Source organism: Portunus trituberculatus, chromosome 47, assembly GCF_017591435.1.
Source record: "Portunus trituberculatus isolate SZX2019 chromosome 47, ASM1759143v1, whole genome shotgun sequence".
NCBI classification, from domain to species: Eukaryota; Metazoa; Arthropoda; class Malacostraca; order Decapoda; family Portunidae; genus Portunus; species Portunus trituberculatus.
The window spans coordinates 21,007,254-21,027,253 of NC_059301.1; the positions used below are offsets into that span (position 1 = coordinate 21,007,254).

General features: G+C 41.8%; 1 protein-coding gene across 3 annotated transcripts in view; it reads right to left on the bottom strand.

Moving 5' to 3' along the window:
• Positions 1-20,000, bottom strand: part of LOC123520822 (MAM and LDL-receptor class A domain-containing protein 1-like) — a 37,910-nt gene that overhangs the window by 15,573 nt on the left and 2,337 nt on the right. For all 3 annotated transcript variants that reach the window (XM_045283447.1, XM_045283444.1, XM_045283443.1), the window contains exons 2-3: positions 11,012-11,108; positions 1,134-1,215 (exon numbers count right to left, since the gene is read on the bottom strand). In XM_045283447.1, the coding sequence (XP_045139382.1) occupies positions 1,134-1,215; positions 11,012-11,107 (178 nt within the window). In that variant the 5' untranslated portion in view covers position 11,108. The remainder of the gene's footprint in view (positions 1-1,133; positions 1,216-11,011; positions 11,109-20,000) is intronic.

Sequence of the window (20,000 nt, forward strand, 5' to 3'; positions counted from 1 at the left end):
ATAATAATAATAATAATAATAATAATAATAATAATAATAATAATAATAATAATAATAATAATAATAATAATAATAATAATAATAATAATAATAATAATAATGAAAAGAAGAAGAAGACGAAGAAGACAAAGGCAAAAGAAGAAGAAAGACCACAAATAAAAAGTAAGGAAGGATACTTTCCCAGAAGAACAAGAGCAACACCAACAAGAAAATAACTACGTATATCCACATTTTTGTCACAAGGGAAGGCATGTTAAGTACCTACCCACCCAATCTTCCTGTTACATAAAAGAATACACAAAGAAAAGCGTGACAGAATGAGGAGGAGGAGGAGGAGGAGGAGGAGGAGGAGGAGGGGGCGGGCACAATACAATGACCTCACGCTGCCAATAACTCGGCACACATCAGGGCCACGCAGAGTAACGTCACGAAAGGCACTAGCAATGACGCTCCCCCATTCATAACTCTCTACAGTGCCGCTTCTCTCTCTCTCAGATTATTGGTATATCGTGCTGTGACATTGTGCGTGAATCTTTGCATGTTTTATTCAGGCAAATGAGAGAGAGAGAGAGAGAGAGAGAGAGAGAGAGAGAGAGAGAGAGAGAGAGAGAGAGAGAGAGAGAGAGAGAAGAGAAGAGAAGAGAATGCAAGGGATGTGAAGAGAAAAGAAGAGAAGGGAAGTGAAGAAAAGAAGAAAAAAAGAAGACAAGAAAGGAAAAGAAAAAAAGAAGAAAAGAAAAAGAACGGGAGGAGGAGGAGGAGGAGGACGAAAAGGAGGAGGAGGAGAAACTTATAATAAAAGAAACAAATATCATAACAGCTACCCCTCTTAGTCTACATCAAGACTACCTACTAAACAAACAATGCTAATAAACTGCTCGATAGGGAGAGAGAGAGAGAGAGAGAGAGAGAGAGAGAGAGAGAGAGAGAGAGAGAGAGAGAGAGAGAGAGAGAGAGAGAGAGAGAGAGAGAGAGAGAGAGAGAGAGAGAGAGAGAGAGAGAGAGAGAGAGAGAGAGAGAGAGAGAGAGAGAGAGAGAGACTTAAGAGGACTGTGCAAGGAAGTAACAAGGTGTGGTGATAAGGTAGTGCACAGGTGAGTCTTTGCACAGGTAGAGCACAGGAAAGGGCGTACCTGGGTCCTCTTCAGCCACCTGCCTCCTGGACCTGCCCTCCGCTGTGTCGACGGCCGCTGCTGCCTCCTCGGGGACATTGGTCTGAGGAAGGAAGGTGATCTTAACAAAACAACACTGTCTTTGCTACTGTTGAGGATGGTGATGCTGCTGCTATTATTGCTGCTACTACTGTTGTTGCTGCTGCTGTTGCTGTTACTAGTACTGCTACTACTACTACTACTACTACTACTACTACTACTACTACTACTACTACTACTACTACTACTACTACTACTAAAACTGCTATTTCTACTACTACTACTACTACTACTACTACTACTACTACTACTATAATAATAATAATAATAATAATAATAATAGCAATAATAAAAATAACATCAAGAACAACAACAAAAATAAAAACAAAACAAGAATAACAGTAATAATATGATAATAATAATAATAATAACAACAACAACAATGAAGATAATGATTATAACAATAATAATAATAACTGTTATAATAACAATAATTATTATAACAATAACAATAATATTAATAATAATAATAATAATAATAATAATAATAATAATAATAATAATAATAATAATAAATAATGATAATTATAATAATGATAATAATAATAATAACAATAATAATAATAATAATAATAATAATAATAATAATAATAATAATAATAATAATAATAATAATAATAATAATAATAATAATAATAATAATAATAACAATAATAATAACAATAATAACAATGATAAGAAGACCACTACCATTGGATACCACTAAAGTTGCTGTTGCCCTCACTAAACTACTTTTGCTACTTCTAATAAACTTCCATCATCATCACCACCACCATTATCATCCTTGACACATGCACATCCTTCTTCCTGCGTGCTCTGTAAAGGCTGAGAACGGAGAGTGTAAATCCTTCTTAGAAATATTTTCTCGTTTTCTTTATTTGCTGTGAAGAAGAAAGCATATAGGAGGCATGTTTTATTGTATGTATTGATCTCTCTCTCTCTCTCTCTCTCTCTCTCTCTCTCTCTCTCTCTCTCTCTGCTTATCTGGTCTCTTTTCTGGACTATGGTGTCACTTGGTGTGTATGTGTTTCATTGTTTGATCTGCTGCAGTCTCTGACGAGACAGCCAGACGTTACCCTACAGAGCGAGCTCAGAGCTCATTATTTCCGATCTTTGGATAGGCCTGAGACCAGGCACACACCACACACCGGGACAACAAGGTCACAACTCTTCGATTTACATCCCGTACCTACTCACTGCTAGGTGAACAGGGGCTACACGTGAAAGGAGAGACACCCAAATATCTCCACCCGGCCGGGGAATCGAACCCCGGTCCTCTGGCTTGTGAAGGCAGCGCTCTAACCACTGAGCTACCGGTGTGTGTGTGTGTGTGTGTGTGTGTGTGTGTGTGTGTGTGTGTGTGTGTGTACTTACCAAGTTGTATTGTACAGGGATCGAGCGGGGCTCATAGTATTCTGTCTCCACATCTCCACTTATCTAATTTTTCTTTAAAGCTATGCATATTATGTGGTGTAACAACTTCATCACTCAATACATTCCACTTCTCCACACACTTTTTATTATTTTTTTTTTTTTGTGTGTGTTTGCGCGTGACAAAAATGCAGAAAACACATGTTACGCTACAACACAGGAAAAAATTATAATAAAAAAGAAGAGCTTAACAAATGTATAAAAAAGACAGATGGGAGAATTAGAAAAAATAAATAAATAGAAAGATAAATCAAAACATAGATTCTCGAGGTGGTGGGACAAGAGGCGAACATTTCATCCCCAAAGCCAAGCCACAAGACACTCTTCAGAAAATAACCAGTGATGAGTTCAGAAACGCGGCGCGCGCTTCCCTTAGAGTTAAGCGGAGGGATAGAATCACACCGACCAAAAAGCAAGAGACATACCAACTAAACAGACTACGCTCTCAATAATTACTGAAGAGGCAATCACTCCTTACATTGATAACATTCCACACACATTCCCTCCTCCACCTCTCCAGCTCCACCATTCCTTCCTTCCATCACCTCCACTCACGAGCCTCTCATCTAATGCAAGAGTTAACCAGTAAAAATCATTCATACCTTTTTCTGGTAAACTCTGGAACTCCCTTTTTACTTTTGTATTTCCACCTTCCTATGACTTCACTTAACAAAAGAGAGAGGTTTCAAGACATTTATCCCTTTATTTATTTATTTTTTTGGCTAACTCTCGGACCTGCAAGGGAACTGGCAATTATGTAGGCTTTTTTTTTCTTTTTATGTTGCCCTTGGCCAGTTTAACCATCTTACATAAATTCATGTTGTGATTATGGATTCTAAGTGTGTGTGTGTGTGTGTGTGTGTGTGTGTGTGTGTGTGTGTGTGTGTGTGTGTGTGTGTGTGTGTGCCCGCGCGTGTCTGTGCGCGTGTGTCTCTCTAGTCAATCCTAATCTATCTTCCTCCCAACCCTCTCCCCTTCTTCCCCCTATTCCCTATCCCTCCCCTCCCCACTCCCTCCCACGTCTGAGGGGCGACCCGCAACACTTCATGACAGCCTAATTACACGTCTCACCTGGGGAGGGAAGCAAGGGAAGGGGGGAGGAGATAGGGGAAGGGGAGGATAGAGTGGAGGGCGAGGGAAGGAATTATTGTAAGGGGAAGAGGGGGGAGGAGAAGGACGAAAGTGTGGTATTCTACATAGTTAAGTGAGGGGAAGAGAAGGGAGGGGGTAAAAGATGGGAGGAAAGGAAAGGGAAGGGAAGGGAAGGGAAGAGAAAAGAAGGGAAGGGAAGGGAAGGAAGGAGGAGGAAAGGTAAGGAAAGTGGATAGCGAAGACATGAGAAAAAAAATATGAAGAAAAGAAAAAAAAAAACAGGATGGAAAGGAAAGTAAGGGACGGAAAAAAAGAAAAGAAATTGTTGAGGAAAAACGTGAGAGGAAGGAAACAGTGAAGGGAAGCGAAAGAAGGAAAAAGATGAAGGAAGAAAGAAAGAATGACAAGAAAAAGTAAAAATGAAAGAAAAATGAAAAATTGATGAGGGAAGGAAGTGTAGAAAGACGGAGAAAATTAAGACATACCGTGAAGGAGAGGGAGAAAAAGAGGAGGAGGAGGAGGAGGAGGAGGAGGAGGAGGAGGAGGAGGAATACAAAGGAAAGAAAGAAACAACAGACTCTGGAAAGAACAAATTAAATAGAGGAGGAGGAGGAGGAGGAGGAGGAGGAGGAGGAGGAGGAGGAGGAGGAGGAGAGGAGGAGAGAGAGAGAGAGAGAGAGAGAGAGAGAGAGAGAGAGAGAGAGAGAGAGAGAGAGAGAGAGAGAGAGAGAGAGAGAGAGAGAGAGAGAGACGTGTTAGTAAAGCGCATTCCACTAAAACAGTAATGCATATGAAGGAAAGAAATGGAGGAGGAGGAGGAGGAGGAGGAGGAGGAGGAGGAGGAGGAGGAGGAGGAGGAGGAGGAGGAGGAGGAGGAGGAGGAGGAGGAGGAGGAGGAGGAGGAGGAGGAAGAAGAAGAGGAGGAGGAAGAGGAGGAGGAGGAGGAGGAGGATATAGTTAACTTAAAACATTATTGCAGTGAAGTCCTTGAACATCAGAACACCAACTATTTCAATGCCAAACATGGAAGAGGGAAGAAAGAAAAAGTAGGAAAGAAGAAGAAGGGAGGAGAAGAAAGGAAGAAGAGGAAAAAAGAAAGGAAAGCAGGAAGGGAGTAAGACAAGACAGAAAGAAATGAAGAGGAACAGACGAGGAAGGGAAGGAGGAGAAGGAGGAGGAGGAGGAAGAGGAGGAAAGGAGAAGCAGGAAGGGATTTAGCTAGCAGGAAGGTGTGAAGGAAGCACAAAATGGAGGAAGGGAGTAAATGAAGGAAGAGGATAAAGAAGGGAAAGAAGAACAGGAAAGAAGGAAAGGTGAGACATGTGAAGGGGTGGAAATAAAAGGAAGAAGAAAAATTAGGAGAAGGAAAAGAAAAAATTACCAAAAATCAGACGAAATTAAAACAAAATGAAGATAAAACGAAGTAGAAGGAGATAAATGAAAAAAAAAAATACTAAATGATTCAAATAAAGTGAGGAGGAAAGATGAAATTGAATAAAAGAGAAGAAGAGACGAATTAAAACGAAGAGACAGATCACGAAGAAGGAAAAGAAAGAAAAAAGACTAAATTGGGACGAAAAGAAAGAAAAAGATGAGATACGAGATGATAAAAAATGAAACTAAGAGATGAATAGAATGAAACGAAAAAAAAAAGATCAAATTTAAAGAGATATATCAAAAGGAGAAACTCAGAGAAGTGAAAGGAAATAAGGGAAAATAAATCACTCACACCAAGAACGTAAATAAAGTCATATTGATAGAAATACACAAGAAAAGAGAGAGAGAGAGAGAGAGAGAGAGAGAGAGAGAGAGAGAGAGAGAGAGAGAGAGAGAGAGAGAGAGAGAGAGCAGGGAAGGTCATGGGCAGGGAAAGCTAGTAGTGGTGGTGGTGGTGGTGGTGGTGGTGGTCAGAAGGACAGGACAATGACCCCCAAAATACCAAAACTAAATCAATATGACTGACTGACACGCGACAATACTACCTCTCTCTCTCTCTCTCTCTCTCTCTCTCTGCACCAAATTCCTTTCATTCCCTTTACCATTCGTCTATCCCCTTCCCCTCCATTCCCTCTCTCTCTTTCCTTCCTTCCTTCCTTCCTCCATCATTCATTCCCTCCATTCCCTCTCTCTCTTTCCTTCCTTCCTTCTTTCTTCCTTCCTCTATCATTGAATCACCGTCATTTCCTGCCATTCCATTCACACAAAGGAAGAACAAACAGCACCACACCTGTTGCCCTTTATGAGTTTTGATAAATTGCCGTCAGTGAGTCTTTTCTTCTTTTTATTTCACATGTGTTTTGTTGTCCTCTGTTCAGCGCCCTTATGTGAAAAAAAGTGAAAATAAAAGACAGAAACGTTTTGCTCCCTCACGACGATTGTTTTCAAAGGCTCTAGTTGAAGATACTCATGTTCTTAAGGGTATTTTTACGGTTCTGGTGACGGATGAGTAAGATTTCTAGTTTATCATAAGGAGAAACTGCCTTGAAAATCCTACTAGTCGTCTCTAGGTACCGGAAAAATTGTCGTGGTGAGAGAGCATGCAAGGCGTTTTCAATATGGCCTTGAATCACCAATATTCAGAAACGCCTTTTCCTCTCACTGTGACAATTTTCCAAGGCCACAGAGACACATAGGCAGGTTTTCAAGACAGTTTCTCCTCTTAATAAACTAGAAATTTTGCCAATCTATCACCAGAACCATAATATTACTCTTTAAAATACAAGTATCTTCAACTGGAGCCTTTGGAAAGCAGTGATGGTAGGAGAGCAAAGCGTTTTAGAATAAGGGCCATAGACAGTACAGGTGAAGATTCCTCCCCACCAACCGTCCTCTTCAGCAAGGTAAAGTTATATGTAATTTCTTTTTCTTTTTTCAGGAACGAGGTAAGAATTATCATTACAGTATTAACTATCTGGAGGAGGAGGAGGAGGAGGAGGAGGAGGAGGAGGAGGAGGAGAAGAAGAAGAAGAGAAGAAGAAGAAGAAGAAGAAGAAGAAGAAGAAGAAGAAGAAGAAGAAGAAGAAGAAGAAGAAGAAGAAGAAGAAGAAGAAGAAGAAGAAGAAGAAGAAGAAGAAGAGGAGGAGGAGGAGGAGGAGGAGGAGGAGGAGGAGGAGGAGGAGGAGGAGGAGGAGGACGGGAAGACAATATTACTACCACCACCACCATCACCACCACAACTACCACGACCACCATCACCATCATCATCACCACCAAGAACACCACCACCAAAACAATAACAACAACAACAACATATATTACTACTACTACTACTACTACTACTACTACTACTACTACTACTACTACTAAGACAACGATTACTACACGAAATCCAAGAAAAGAAGAGAAAGAAGAGAAGAAATAGAAGAAGAGACAAAAAAAGGGCAAAATGATAACCAACTAATGTGTTTTTTTACTTATTGACACTAATACACCTGAGAAAATGGACAGTAATGGCATTCTTCCATTACCTGATAAATTCTCGGGAAGTTTCACGAAAAAAAGTAAATAAAAATGTGGAAGGATAAAAATAACACGACAAGAACGTTTTGAAGATTGGTCACAAGGAAGGCTTTGTTAGTTGTTAATCTGGCACACCAAGCTTTGTAGTACACGCACGATGCTCTTTTGTTGTTGTTCGAGGGACGTGTGTGTGTGTGTGTGTGTGTGTGTGTGTGTGTGTGTGTGTGTGTGTCGAGACAGTAATTCGGTTTATCGCGTCAATACTTGGCCCTGTCACGTGATGCCGTTAGCTCAATTAAAAAAAAAAAAAAAAAAAAAGGAAGGAAAATAGATAAATCAAAAGTATTCTATCTATAATCCTTGTGTTATTTTTCTTCCAACTAACACTAAATTATTCCAAGGATTATTTTTTTTCTCTTTTTTCTTACTTCTCTAGTGCTATTTTACCTCCAACTAATATCAATATCGAGCAAGTCCAAGGTTTGTGTGTGTGTTTGTTTTTATTCTATTATTGTTATTTTCTTCTAACCAGTATCAATGTCCAACTTTTCAAAGGCTTTATTTATTTATTTATTTGCTTAGCTAGTGTTATTCTCATCCCAATTAGTATCAACTTTAAATTTGTTCGAGCTTAGTCTCCATTCCATTGATATATTTACGTTTATTGTTATGTTTATTTCAATGTCATTTCTGTATTCTTTGTTAACTCTCTCTCTCTCTCTCTCTCTCTCTCTCTCTCTCTCTCTCTCTCTCTCTCTCTCTCTCGTGCACGCGGTGAGTCAGAGAGCAGGGTGATAGAGGCTAATTTATATAAGTTTCAGTGACTGCCTGCGACCTTATGTGTCCTTCATTCCCTCCCCTTCCCCTTCCCCCAAGCCACATAAACTTTCCTCCTTCCCCCATTCCCACATTCTCTCTCTCTCTCTCTCTCTCTCTCTCTCTCTCTCTCTCTCTCTCCATCTCTTTTATTCATTTATTCTTATTTCCTCTGTTCTCTTCCTTCCTCTCTCATCCTCTCCCTTCTGTTTTCCCCTTTTCCCATTCATCAACTTCCTCTTTCTCATTTTCCTTCTCTTCTCCTATGTTCCCTCTTCCTCACCTCCTTCCTCTTCCCCCGTTCAGTCATTCTATGTTTCATTTCCTTATCTTCCTCCTCTTCCCTTCCTTCCACCCACAAAAAGAGCAAACACAAGCAAACACCTCGAGATATATGAGACATCAAATCTTAAGCAATTTAACCTTTTTTTCATCTATCGCGAAGGGTTAAGCAAGTCAAGGACAGGATGAGGAGTATCTAGCACACCCACACGCAGACAGACACTCGTATATATGATAAAAAGTTGGATTATCTAGATACGTGAAACAAAAAACAGGAAGCGAGGTGTGTGAGGCGTGTGTGTGGCGCCGCGTGGACAGAGGGAGGACCAATCAACAGGCAGAACACCTCTCGCTTCGCCACGGGTCATGAAGTTAGGTAACAACACAGCACAACACAACACAACAACACAGCATAACACAGCATTGCCTTGTACTCCTCACAGCCACTCACCCGTCAACACACACACACACACACACACACACACACACACACACAACTGTCATCACCTTTTTCCTCCCATTCTTTATGTTCCTTTTTTTTTCTCTCTATCTATCTCTTTTACTGCGACCACATCCTCGCTGCTTCTGAAATTTACAATTATACATTCACACGTCCACACACACACACACACACACACACACACACACTATGCAAATCATACACCAGTTCATTCTACTAGTTGTATCTAAAATATGAATCCGAAACTAGCCTTTTAGATTGTACACTGTTAACGCCGTGGTACAGTGGATCCGTGCGTGCTTTGGGATCCGAGGGGTCTCCAAGCGCACGGGTTCGAATCATGTCTACGGTCTGAGTGTAGGTTGGGCTTCCTCACTCGGGGCAACGGTTTCCTAGCGGGTGGGCTTTGAAATAGGAGGTACCCTTAATAAGTATCCCCTTTAGCCCATAAGTTCCCGTGAAAAGCCCACATGGTATAAAAAAAAAAAATGACACTTTTTTCCCGAATCATTAACCACTGTAAGACATATTTTCTTGTTCGACAGCCACCGCCAAACATTGTACTGGGGAAATATTATAAAATGTAATCTTTTTCGTCTCCTTTATTTTATTCTTTATTTTAGATGCTTATGAATATTCCATGCAATGTTTTAAGTGTTGTAAATTGTTGAACGTCGCAGTGAAGTGAACACCTCAGGATTGTCAAAAGGAAGTGCATAGCTGAATGTTTTGCACGCTGACATACACACACACACACACACACACACACACACACACACAGATATGCAGTTATGGTAATCGTGTTCGCATCCCCATAAAAGGGCAATACTCATTTCCGCTCGTGGATCAGTGGCCTTAATACATCACCGAAACAGGGATAAATTCAAACTATATTAACATTTCGGGCATAACAACACACACACACACACACACACACACACACACACACACACACACACACACACCAGGAAGTTTGAGGAAAAATGCAACTAAAAAGCACTTTATATATTGTTTCTGATTATTTCGACTATACTCTCTTTGTGTCTCTGTGTTATGTTAGAAGAAAATAGTAAACACATTCTACGTACTGCATCTACTCTTGAAAATAAATGCATCTAAGTGTTAGTGTTTCATTAGAAAAAAAAAAGCACACACAATTTATTCTCCTTAATGCATTCCGTTAATCAGTCTTTGCTTTGTGTGACTCGTTAGATGATAAGACAAAATAACAATAGCACGACATCTATCCTTGAAAATACATTAACTTTATTCATCTACGTGTCTGTATCCCGTAAAAAAAAACCATAATAAATCCAATCTATCTACATGTATTTGCGTATCGTTAAAAGAAAAAAAAAAAAAGAAAGAGAAACATATACCCTTGCTGATTTATCCTTTCAACCTATGTGTTTGTATGGATATGAATATGTATGTGTGTGTGTGTCTCGTCATAATTAGCACGCGGTAGACAAACGACGGGTGGCAAGCAGCGCAAAGTCTGCAGCGGAGTGAGGGACGGTGTATTGTGGCGGCGGGACAGTCCATATCCTGTGTACGGTGACGGTTGGCTGGCTCATCCCCGTCCGGCCGCCACACCCCGCCATGTGCTGACCGCTTTGTCTCTTTCCAAGCCAACCTCTATCGCCAATCGTCACCTCCCCCTCCTGTCTCTCTCTCTCTCTCTCTCTCTCTCTCTCTCTCTCTCTGGCGTGTTTGGATAAAATGTTCGCCCCATAACGTGTTTTTCTCCTCCCAGGTTGGTTTAGATTAATGAGAGTTTCTTTACGTGAGTCTTCCTCCCCGCCTTCCCTTTGATGTCCAGACCCAGGCTGATCCTTCTTCTCGGCATGGTATATGGTATTATTTTTCTCTGGTGTGTGTGTGTGTGTGTGTGTGTGTGTGTGTGTGTGTGCTCAGTTACATTAAGTCAAATCATCGCTATTTTAACAGTAGTAGTAGTAGTAGTAGTAGTAGTAGTAGTAGTAGTAGTAGTAGTAGTAGTAGTAGTAGTAGTAGTAGTAGTAGTAGTAGTAGTAGTAGTAGCAGTAGTAGTAGAAGTAGTAGCAGTAGCAGTAGTAGTAGCTGTAGCACTAGCAGTATAGCAGTAACAGTAACCGTAGGAGTAGCAGTAGCAGTAGCAGTTGCAGAAACGATACGAGTAATATCAAGGATGATAGAAAGAATAATAAAAATATTTACTACTACAACTACTAACAACTACAACACAGACACACACATACATAGTTACGCGAGCACCCACCTGAAGAAGATCAGTTCGTTGGGGAGGCACGGCTGTCACCACCACCACCACCACCAGGAACACAAGAGTCACCACGTCTGGAAGCCACCGACGCATCCTGAAACACAGATACAAACAGCTCAGCATCAAGGCACCACTATCACTTATACCACCCACAGGCCACACCTACTACACACCCACGCCCTCTGCAAGACCTCCATTCCAGCCCAGAACCTTGACCTGCGTAAAGGGAATGAGTGTCTCCTGCCTCGCGTGGTCTGCCAGTGGGAGGTCGAGGCGGGAGGGGTCGTGGCTGTCAAGTTAATGAGTGTGGAGGTCACGCCGGCGTTCTATATGAGCCGGATTGTTATAATTACCCACCTGATAACGGGATCTGGCAGGCTACCAAGGAGGAACGTTTAAGCCAAGGCAGAAATACCAATAATAACGTCACCTGCATTACGGTTTGCAGTCCCAACAGTGTAATTAAGGCGAGAAAAAGATCAGTGGGACGTAGTGTAGTGAAAGTCTGGCGTTTTATACTAACACGGGGAATAACCTAGAGAGAAACACAATACCTTATCTTTACAATCATACAGACATTATAATATTCCACTTACGCAAATGGCGGAAGTAAAAACAACGTAACTAAATGAGCGCCAGGGCCAGTGTGGTAATTGTACGCTCTGGTAATGACCACGCCTTCACGGCCACTGAACTCTGAACCCATGAGGAGGTGATGCACTCTTCTGAGGAATTTCTTGCCGCCTGGACACACGTGGGGGCGGAACGCAGGCAGCTTTTTGTGACACCACAGGATTGTCTGGGTGGGTTTCTTTTTGTTCGAGAGAGAGAGAGAGAGAGAGAGAGAGAGAGAGAGAGTGTGTGTGTTTGTGTAAAAGACAAAAAATTAGAAGATGAGGGAAGGAAGAACGAGTAAGAGATACAGACGGTGAGCTTCACAATAAACAAGGACGTAGAGACAAAAGGCTAACTAAATGCGTGACTGCTTTAGTTATGGCTGCGTTTTCTATACACGGGCTCCTAAAACTACCTTGACAGGGCGAGCACGCGAGGGTGTCATCACCTCTAACCCGCGGCACAAGCGAGGGTCACATGCAGGCAACATCCGACAGCGAGGAACAAAGGGACAAAGAAAGACAAAACAAACAAGCAGACAGACAAAACTCGGGTCGATGGGGAAGCGAAGGTCGTCATCTTGTGTCTTTTGTGAAATACCTCGCCCCGTTTTTGTTTGTGTTCTCAGCTCGTCTTGTTTTTCTTTTGTTTGGTTCCCTCGATAAATTGTACGAGGAGTGTAAATGCAGTGTGGTTTTATTAGTTTATTTAATTAGCTAACTTTTTTTTTTTTTTTTAGTTTGTTTTGTTTTGTTTGTTTTTCTTTATCTTTCTTTGTGTTTTATTTTCTATGCGCTTGTCTATACTTTGTGTTTCTTCTTATTTATCATTCTTTATCCTTTTCTTTATTTTACATACGTTTATCTATATTTTGCCTGTTTTCCTTTTATCATTCCTTATCCTTTTTTTTCTATACTCAGTTGTTTATATCTCGTCTTTATCATTCTTTATCGTCTTTATCTATAATCCATCATTCATTTACCATACTTTTCTTTTCTCTTTTTTTTCAGTTACCCACTAACGCTACAGTCAGAGCGCGGTGAGTCACAACAGCAGGACACTCTCCACGTTTCCACAACTGATGTCCTTCGTGGTCAAGAGACATCCATCCACAGCCGCGAGACCAACACTGGGCGAGACGAGACCATGGGATATCCTTCAGCCCCGCACGGTACAGACACACACACAGACACGCACTCCCCGGCCCAGGATAATTGAGAAACCTGCCAAAACTCTAACCTCGCGTGATTTGCCTTCAGTTCGTGTGTTGGCGAGGCAAAGGCAGCAAAGAAATTCGGTTCTTTTCGGGAAATAGCTCGAATTCTTCCCTTCACGCCCCTACATCAATAGTCGCTCATCGTAACTCTCCATGGCTTGCAAGTGACGGACGCTGGTACAGGTTTGGTGCCAGACGCCCTCGCCCAAACCAAGAGAGTGACGTGTTATGTATCACAGTATTTCACAGTACACGCCCTCTCAGTCACTTCCCGTTGTAAATTATGAATGTTGGTGATCCCCCTTGCTCTCCTCCCTCCCACTGCTGGGCCACCCCACCCATCACGCCCATCCCAATCCTTTCCGCCGCTAGCCACAAAACGGTTCCAGGATTCGTTTGATCCAAATGGGGAATAAATCCAAGGCTCACAACGAATATCACGAATATAAGGCAAATCCAGGCATTAACTGAATATACGACGATGCCCGGCCCTCCATGTTTCCAATAAACATCACCAACCCCAAGTGCCTAAACCCCGATATGTATGTATATATGTATGAATGTATGTATGTATGTATGTGTATATATATATATATATATATATATATATATATATATATATATATATATAGAGAGAGAGAGAGAGAGAGAGAGAGAGAGAGAGAGAGAGAGAGAGAGAGAGAGAGAGAGAGAGAGAGAGAGAGAGAGAGAGAGAGAGAGAGAGAGAGAGAGAGAGAGAGAGAGAGAGAGAGAGAGAGAGAGAGAGAGAGAGAGAGAGAGAGACAGACAGACAGACAGACAGACAGACAGACAGACAGACAGATAGATAGACAGACAGACAGAGAAAGAGAGAGAAAAATTTACACAAAGAGGCAGATAGATTACAATATGCATAAAAATGAGCTGTGTATAGAACTAGAGTAAAGCACTGGTGCACATACACACACACACGCGCACACACACACACACACACACACACACACACACACACACACACACACACACACACACACACACATGGATGAGAAAAAAAAGCAGACATAAAAACCAAGCCACATCATAATAACACAAACAGTAGCAGCGACAAGACATCCTACAGTCACCACCACAACCACCACCACCACAAACCACCACAACTACTGTCCTCCCTCCCCCAACATGACCACCACCACCACCACCACTACCGCCACCACCACCACCGCCACACAATACACAGTACACATAAGCCCGTCACGACATTACTTTTCCAGCACGTTACGAAAACTAACGCAACAAAAAAACGTGACGTGACTCACTGTGACGGCGGAGGTGCGTGACGCCTAGTACTCTTCACCTGTTTTTGTCTGCTTGTCCTCCCACACCACACATTGTCCCCAGTGCTCCTCCTTCCCCGTCTCTCTCTCTCTCTCTCTCTCTCTCTCTCTCTCTCTCTCTCTCTCTCGCAGTCATAGCTATTACCATTTTAAAGCAAATGTATATTCCTGTAACTATAACTACTACTGCTACAACAACAACAACAACAACAACTACTACTACTACTACTACTACTACTACTACTACTACTACTACTACTACTACTATTATCATATTACTATTACTGGTACTTTTACTACTATTGTTACGCACCCCACCCATCCACCCACCCACCCAACCACCCACCCACACACACACACACACACACACACACACACACACACATACACATACTTAATCACTGCCATCCAATCATTACGTACTACTTCCACTCTCGTCAGACTAATTCCCTGTCACTCCCACTCCCACTGAGACACGCCCTTATCACACGCTTCATCACTGCCTCTACCTATTAACACTTCCCATCACTATCCCCTTCCCCTCCCAGTGTCCCCTCCTCTCCTCTTCCCTTGCACAGACACACACGCACACACGCCTCGTCATCTCCTAAAAGCCAACCTGTTTCCTGATCCTCATCCTTGTCGTTCTGTGTCCCACGCTTCCCTCTCATTCACTGACCACAAGACATCTGAGGGACGCGAACATTAGATAAGGAACTCGGAAGCCACAAGGACAGACTCAAAGACGCGGTACTTCTTGTCTTGGTTTACGAATTGTGGCGTGGGGACTCTAGTGTGTGTATGGAGTTACGAGACTTTGAAACTCGTGCACTTATGAATTCAGAAAGACATATTCAAGTGTTCCACGAGAGAATTTTAGAACACAAGAGCACGGGGTGAAAAAAAAAGTGTCTCTCATAAGTTATTTTCTTCTTTGCATGCTATGGAATCACATATACAACACTAAGATACTATTTCAACCTTCTAAATGTGTGACTGTATGGTTGACATCTCTTTCATAGATTTTATTGTAGATGATATATCTGTTAGGTTCAGATTAATTGATAACTCGTTTTGATATCAGTGGAGTGTTTCAAGATTGTGTGCTGTAATCTGCAACAATCCACTCTACTAGGCTGGCTGAAGGCTGTAACAGTCATGTTAGGTTAGGTTAACTTGTATATCCTTCAGCGTCGTTATCGTGGCGTTGAACTCGAGAAGAGCAAGAAATATGGCGTTATGTAAACTTGGTGTATATGTTCTTTTTTGTACTGTCGATTAAGAACTGATGGCGTCCTAAACAAAATATGCAGCGTACGTGTAAAGTGCACTGGTTGAGTACACGAGAAGAGTTATTGAAGAAAACTCCTGAGACTGGCTAATTAATCCATCGTGATAATGAAGACAGATGAAAATGCAAGAAAAACCATCGAAACTTGTTCTTCTGAGAGATTTTCATATTGATCAACGCTCTGAACTCGTCACAATAATAATCAAAGGCTGACTTAATAGTTAGTCTTATGGGCATTTTCTTTTTCTCACTTACAAAGCAGGATTTTCATTTAAAGATCACTGGAATCACTGGAAAATAAAAAAAAAGAATACAAATATTCCCAATGACTACAATGAAGGACTGATAGAAATGATCAAGATAAGACACGGAATCTTTTGAGTACGCGATCCTTGACGTTTAAAATTACCTCTATTGGACTACTCTCTCTCTCTCTCTCTCTCTCTCTCTCTCTCTCTCTCTCTCCGGCAAAATACAACAGACAGATCCCGGCACAAAAAAAAAAACAAAAAAAAAAAAAAAAAAGGGGAAAAACAGGAGACAAACCACAACACATCCTCTATAGACAAGGACGAACCGTGATGCTAGTGACGCTTTCCTTCATTCCTCTCTCTCTCTCTCTCTCTCTCTCTCTCTCTCTCTCTCTCTCTCTCACACGCTACAGCACGCCCTTGTCTCAAAACTTAATCCTTCACACTCCCTCCCGTTCAGTGTAATTAGTCTTGCATAACTCGTCCCGCCTTTTACTCCATACACCTTACACTTACAGCATCTACACTCATCTCAATTCATCTGTGTCTATTCCTGTGGAGCCTTAACATCAATTCATCTACCTATTTTAATTTTTGAAGGAACTGATATTCCAAGTGGGTCTTTTTTTTTTCTATTTTTTGTTGTCCTAGGCCAGCCTCCCTTCTTGGATAAAAAAAAAAATAGCCTACCTTTATGTATGTATGTATTTCTCTGTCTGTCTGTCTTTCTGTCTTATCTTATGAATCCATACATTTTTTTTCCTATATAAGCACGGTTTCTCTCCTATACAATATAACACGCACCTTATGTGTAGCTAGGAATAGGAGTTAACATTTTTACCTGAGAATCTTGGTGCTCTTTAACAAATCACAAGGTAAAAAGGCAATAAGAAATAAAAAGAAAACATGAAAGTTCCGCCTTATAGTCAAGCTTTAGGCATTAGGCAGCTCTCATGCTTAAGTACACATGATAGCAACACAGCGCGCCTGAGATCAAAGTTACGGTGGGAGATGTGCTTCTTGTGACTCTTGACAGCGGTAATCAGCTCTCTGTGGCCTTGCAGTCTCTTACACAGTACTCTGGGGCGTGAAGAAGATGCGGCGTCTATTCTGTGCTTACTGTCTCCTTCAAGAATTGCCGTAAGGTGTAGGTACTCCTCCACGCTCAGCCTAATGAAGGTCTGTTGGTTTGATCTCGCTTCTATCAGTCAAAAGGTGGGTGGAGATTTCAAGTCGAATGTTCCTTGTTAATCTAACGGCTACGAATTTTCTTTGAGCTAAACACACACACTCACACTCACTCACTCACACACTCACACACGCACACACATTCACTCGCACACACACACACACACACACACACACACACACACACACACACACACACACACACACACACACACACACACACACAAGATCATTCACACTTCCACAACCTTGACAGTTTCCGAAAAAAAAGTCAATTGTACAGCAACGTCGGTGGTTTCTAAGAACAGTCTCAATTTGTCACAGCAGAACTATTGGGGATGCAAGCAAGTTAAAAGCTTCTCTCCTGCCTCTCAAAAAAACAGGAATAACTTTGCCATTCTTCACATCTTCGTTGCACAATACAAGCAAGAGTTAACCATTATTCTCAATGTCTAATCCCTGGTACTGTAAACTCTTCTTCTGCATTTCTATCTACCTTTGACTTCAAGTGTTGCAAGAGGAAGGTTTCAAGAAGACTCTCTCAACTTTTTGCAGACTCCTTTTTGACTCCGTATTTTCAGCACTGGCATTTATATTTTTGTTGTTGTTGTTGTTGTTGTTGTTGCCCATGGCCGGCGTTCATCTGACGTAAAAAGTAAAGATAGCACTATGAGATGAACACACACACACACACACACACACACACACACACACACACACACACACACACACACACACACACACACATCAACTAACACCAACTCTTGTATAATCACAGAAACAACACACCTTTTGCATCCACCACCACCTCCACCACCAACCACCTCTTTCCCTCCTCCATCCCTCCCTCCTTCCTCCCAGTAAGTGATCCTGGAAGGGGTTTAGGAGACTCACAACGACTTCATTGGCTTGTTAAGTAAATATGCGGCGTGTTTTCAGGTTTACCAGCCACGGCAAGGTGTAATTATTAGCATTCACTCCAGTATTTATTGCATTGGGGAGCAGATTACACCCAAAGCACCCCCAAGCACCGCAGTCCACTCCAATTAGGGCCACTGTTTGATTGGGAACGTTATGGTGGCAGTGGTGGTGGTAGTGGTGGTGGTGGTGGTGGTGGTGGAGAGAGAGAGAGAGAGAGAGAGAGAGAGAGAGAGAGAGAGAGAGAGAGAGAGAGAGAGAGAGAGAGAGAGAGAGAGAGAGAGAGAGAGAGAGAGAGAGAGAGAGAGAGAGAGAGAGAGAGAGAGAGAGAGAGAGAGAGAGAGAGAGAGAGAGAGAGAGACAGACAGAAAAGACAAACGGAGAAACAGACAAAAGAAAGAAAAAAACAGGCAAAGAAAGAGAGAGAGAGAGAGAGAGAGAGAGAGAGAGAGAGAGAGAGAAAGTCATCCAGCTAGGTAAACAGACAAACAGCCAGCCAACCAGCCAACCAAACGATCAACCAGCCAACCAGCCAGCCAACCAACCAATCAGACAGACAGACAGACAGACAGACAGACATAGAATCATACAGACTGAGGAATAATAAAAGATGCAGCAGTTTACGCGACCATATTATAACGCCCCCATCTTCAAATCTTGCCAGGATGTTTGTTTCCTTGAATTGTTGAGGGAGTTTGTGTAGAAGAAGAAAAAAGCAACTTGTGTCCTTTCTTTCTTTTCCTGGTGTTATACAAATCTCCTGAACAATTAGAGGAAACACACATCCTGACAATATAAGATGGTAATCCTTTCCATTTGTTCTGTGTCCTTATCCTCTTTCCTCCTCCTCCTCCTCCTCCTCCTCCTCCTCCTCCTCCTCCTCCTCCTACTTATATAATTTTTCTTCATCATCCTTCTCCTCGTTGTCCTGTCTGCAGTGTTGTAAAGGTGATTAAGAAGTACTTTATTTCTTCTTCTTCTTCTTCTTCTTCTTCTTCTTCTTCTTCTTCTTCCTCCTCCTCCTTTTCATTCTCCACCTCCTCTTCTTCACACTACTCCATGTCCTGTGTGCAGTGTGGTAGAGGTAATGGTGGGGGGTACTTTATTATCTTTTATCCTCTTCTTTCTTGTGGATGCTTCTAAAGATTCCATGCATGCCTTAAGTACTGGGAATTGTTGGTCTTCGCAGTGAAGGTGTTAATCATTCTATTGACTACTCTGAATTCTAAGGTTAAATCATATGTTGTGTTGCATTTAAAAGTATGATTTCAAAAGATGCCGCTGATGCAAGCAAGAGAAGTGAATGTCTGTTTTAATTTCAGTCCATAATTTTGTCGTAAGTTACTGAGAGGATGCAAAAAATGTGTTATTAGCATTGTGGGGATTAACACCGTTGAAAAGAGACGCCCGAACTTGTGAGAACGTGGTCCATGTGAAACGGTGATGCGCATTCCACCTACAGAACAAGACCTATTCACGGCCACTCGAGAGCGTCACTGCGGGTGCTTGTATCTCGGTGTCCAGTTTCAAAATTGCTTCAAAGTACGAATCCAGGTTACTGCCGGACTATGTCGTGCTCGGCGTGACAAAGGGAAAGTACAACAGCGGAGTGAGCGGAAGTGTGGCCTCGCTGAGTGGCATCCAGGTAAAGCTGCGCCATCCCTGGACATCCACACTGATTATACTTACACACTGCACACTCCACGCCTCGTATTGTGAAGCGTTTTATCTTTCTTCCAAAAGCCTGTACTGGTGTAAGTTGCACTGGTTTTTAAGGGTGTCTTTACGGTTCTTGAGAAAGATTAGCAAGATTACTACATTGCTAACAGGAGAAACACTCTTGAGAACCCTGCTAATTACCTCTAAGGCCTTTGGAGATGCTTATGATGAGAGAACAAAGAATTTCTGAACGCGGATCGAAGTCTTCCCTGTCAGAACAAATAAAACAAATGAATAAAAAATAAATAGAATAATAATAATCGTTCTGTGTACTTTATTTTTCATATTCACAAATCATATGATCATTCTTCAGTATCATCTTTCATTTCTTATTTTCTTTTTCCGGGGAGGGGAGGGTTACAGTTACCTTTAGAAAGAAAGAAAGAAAGAATGGGTGGGTGGGTGGGGAGAAGCCTTCCACTGTACTACCCTTCTTCTGATAAGTCAGCCACATGAAAACAAAAACTGACTAGCA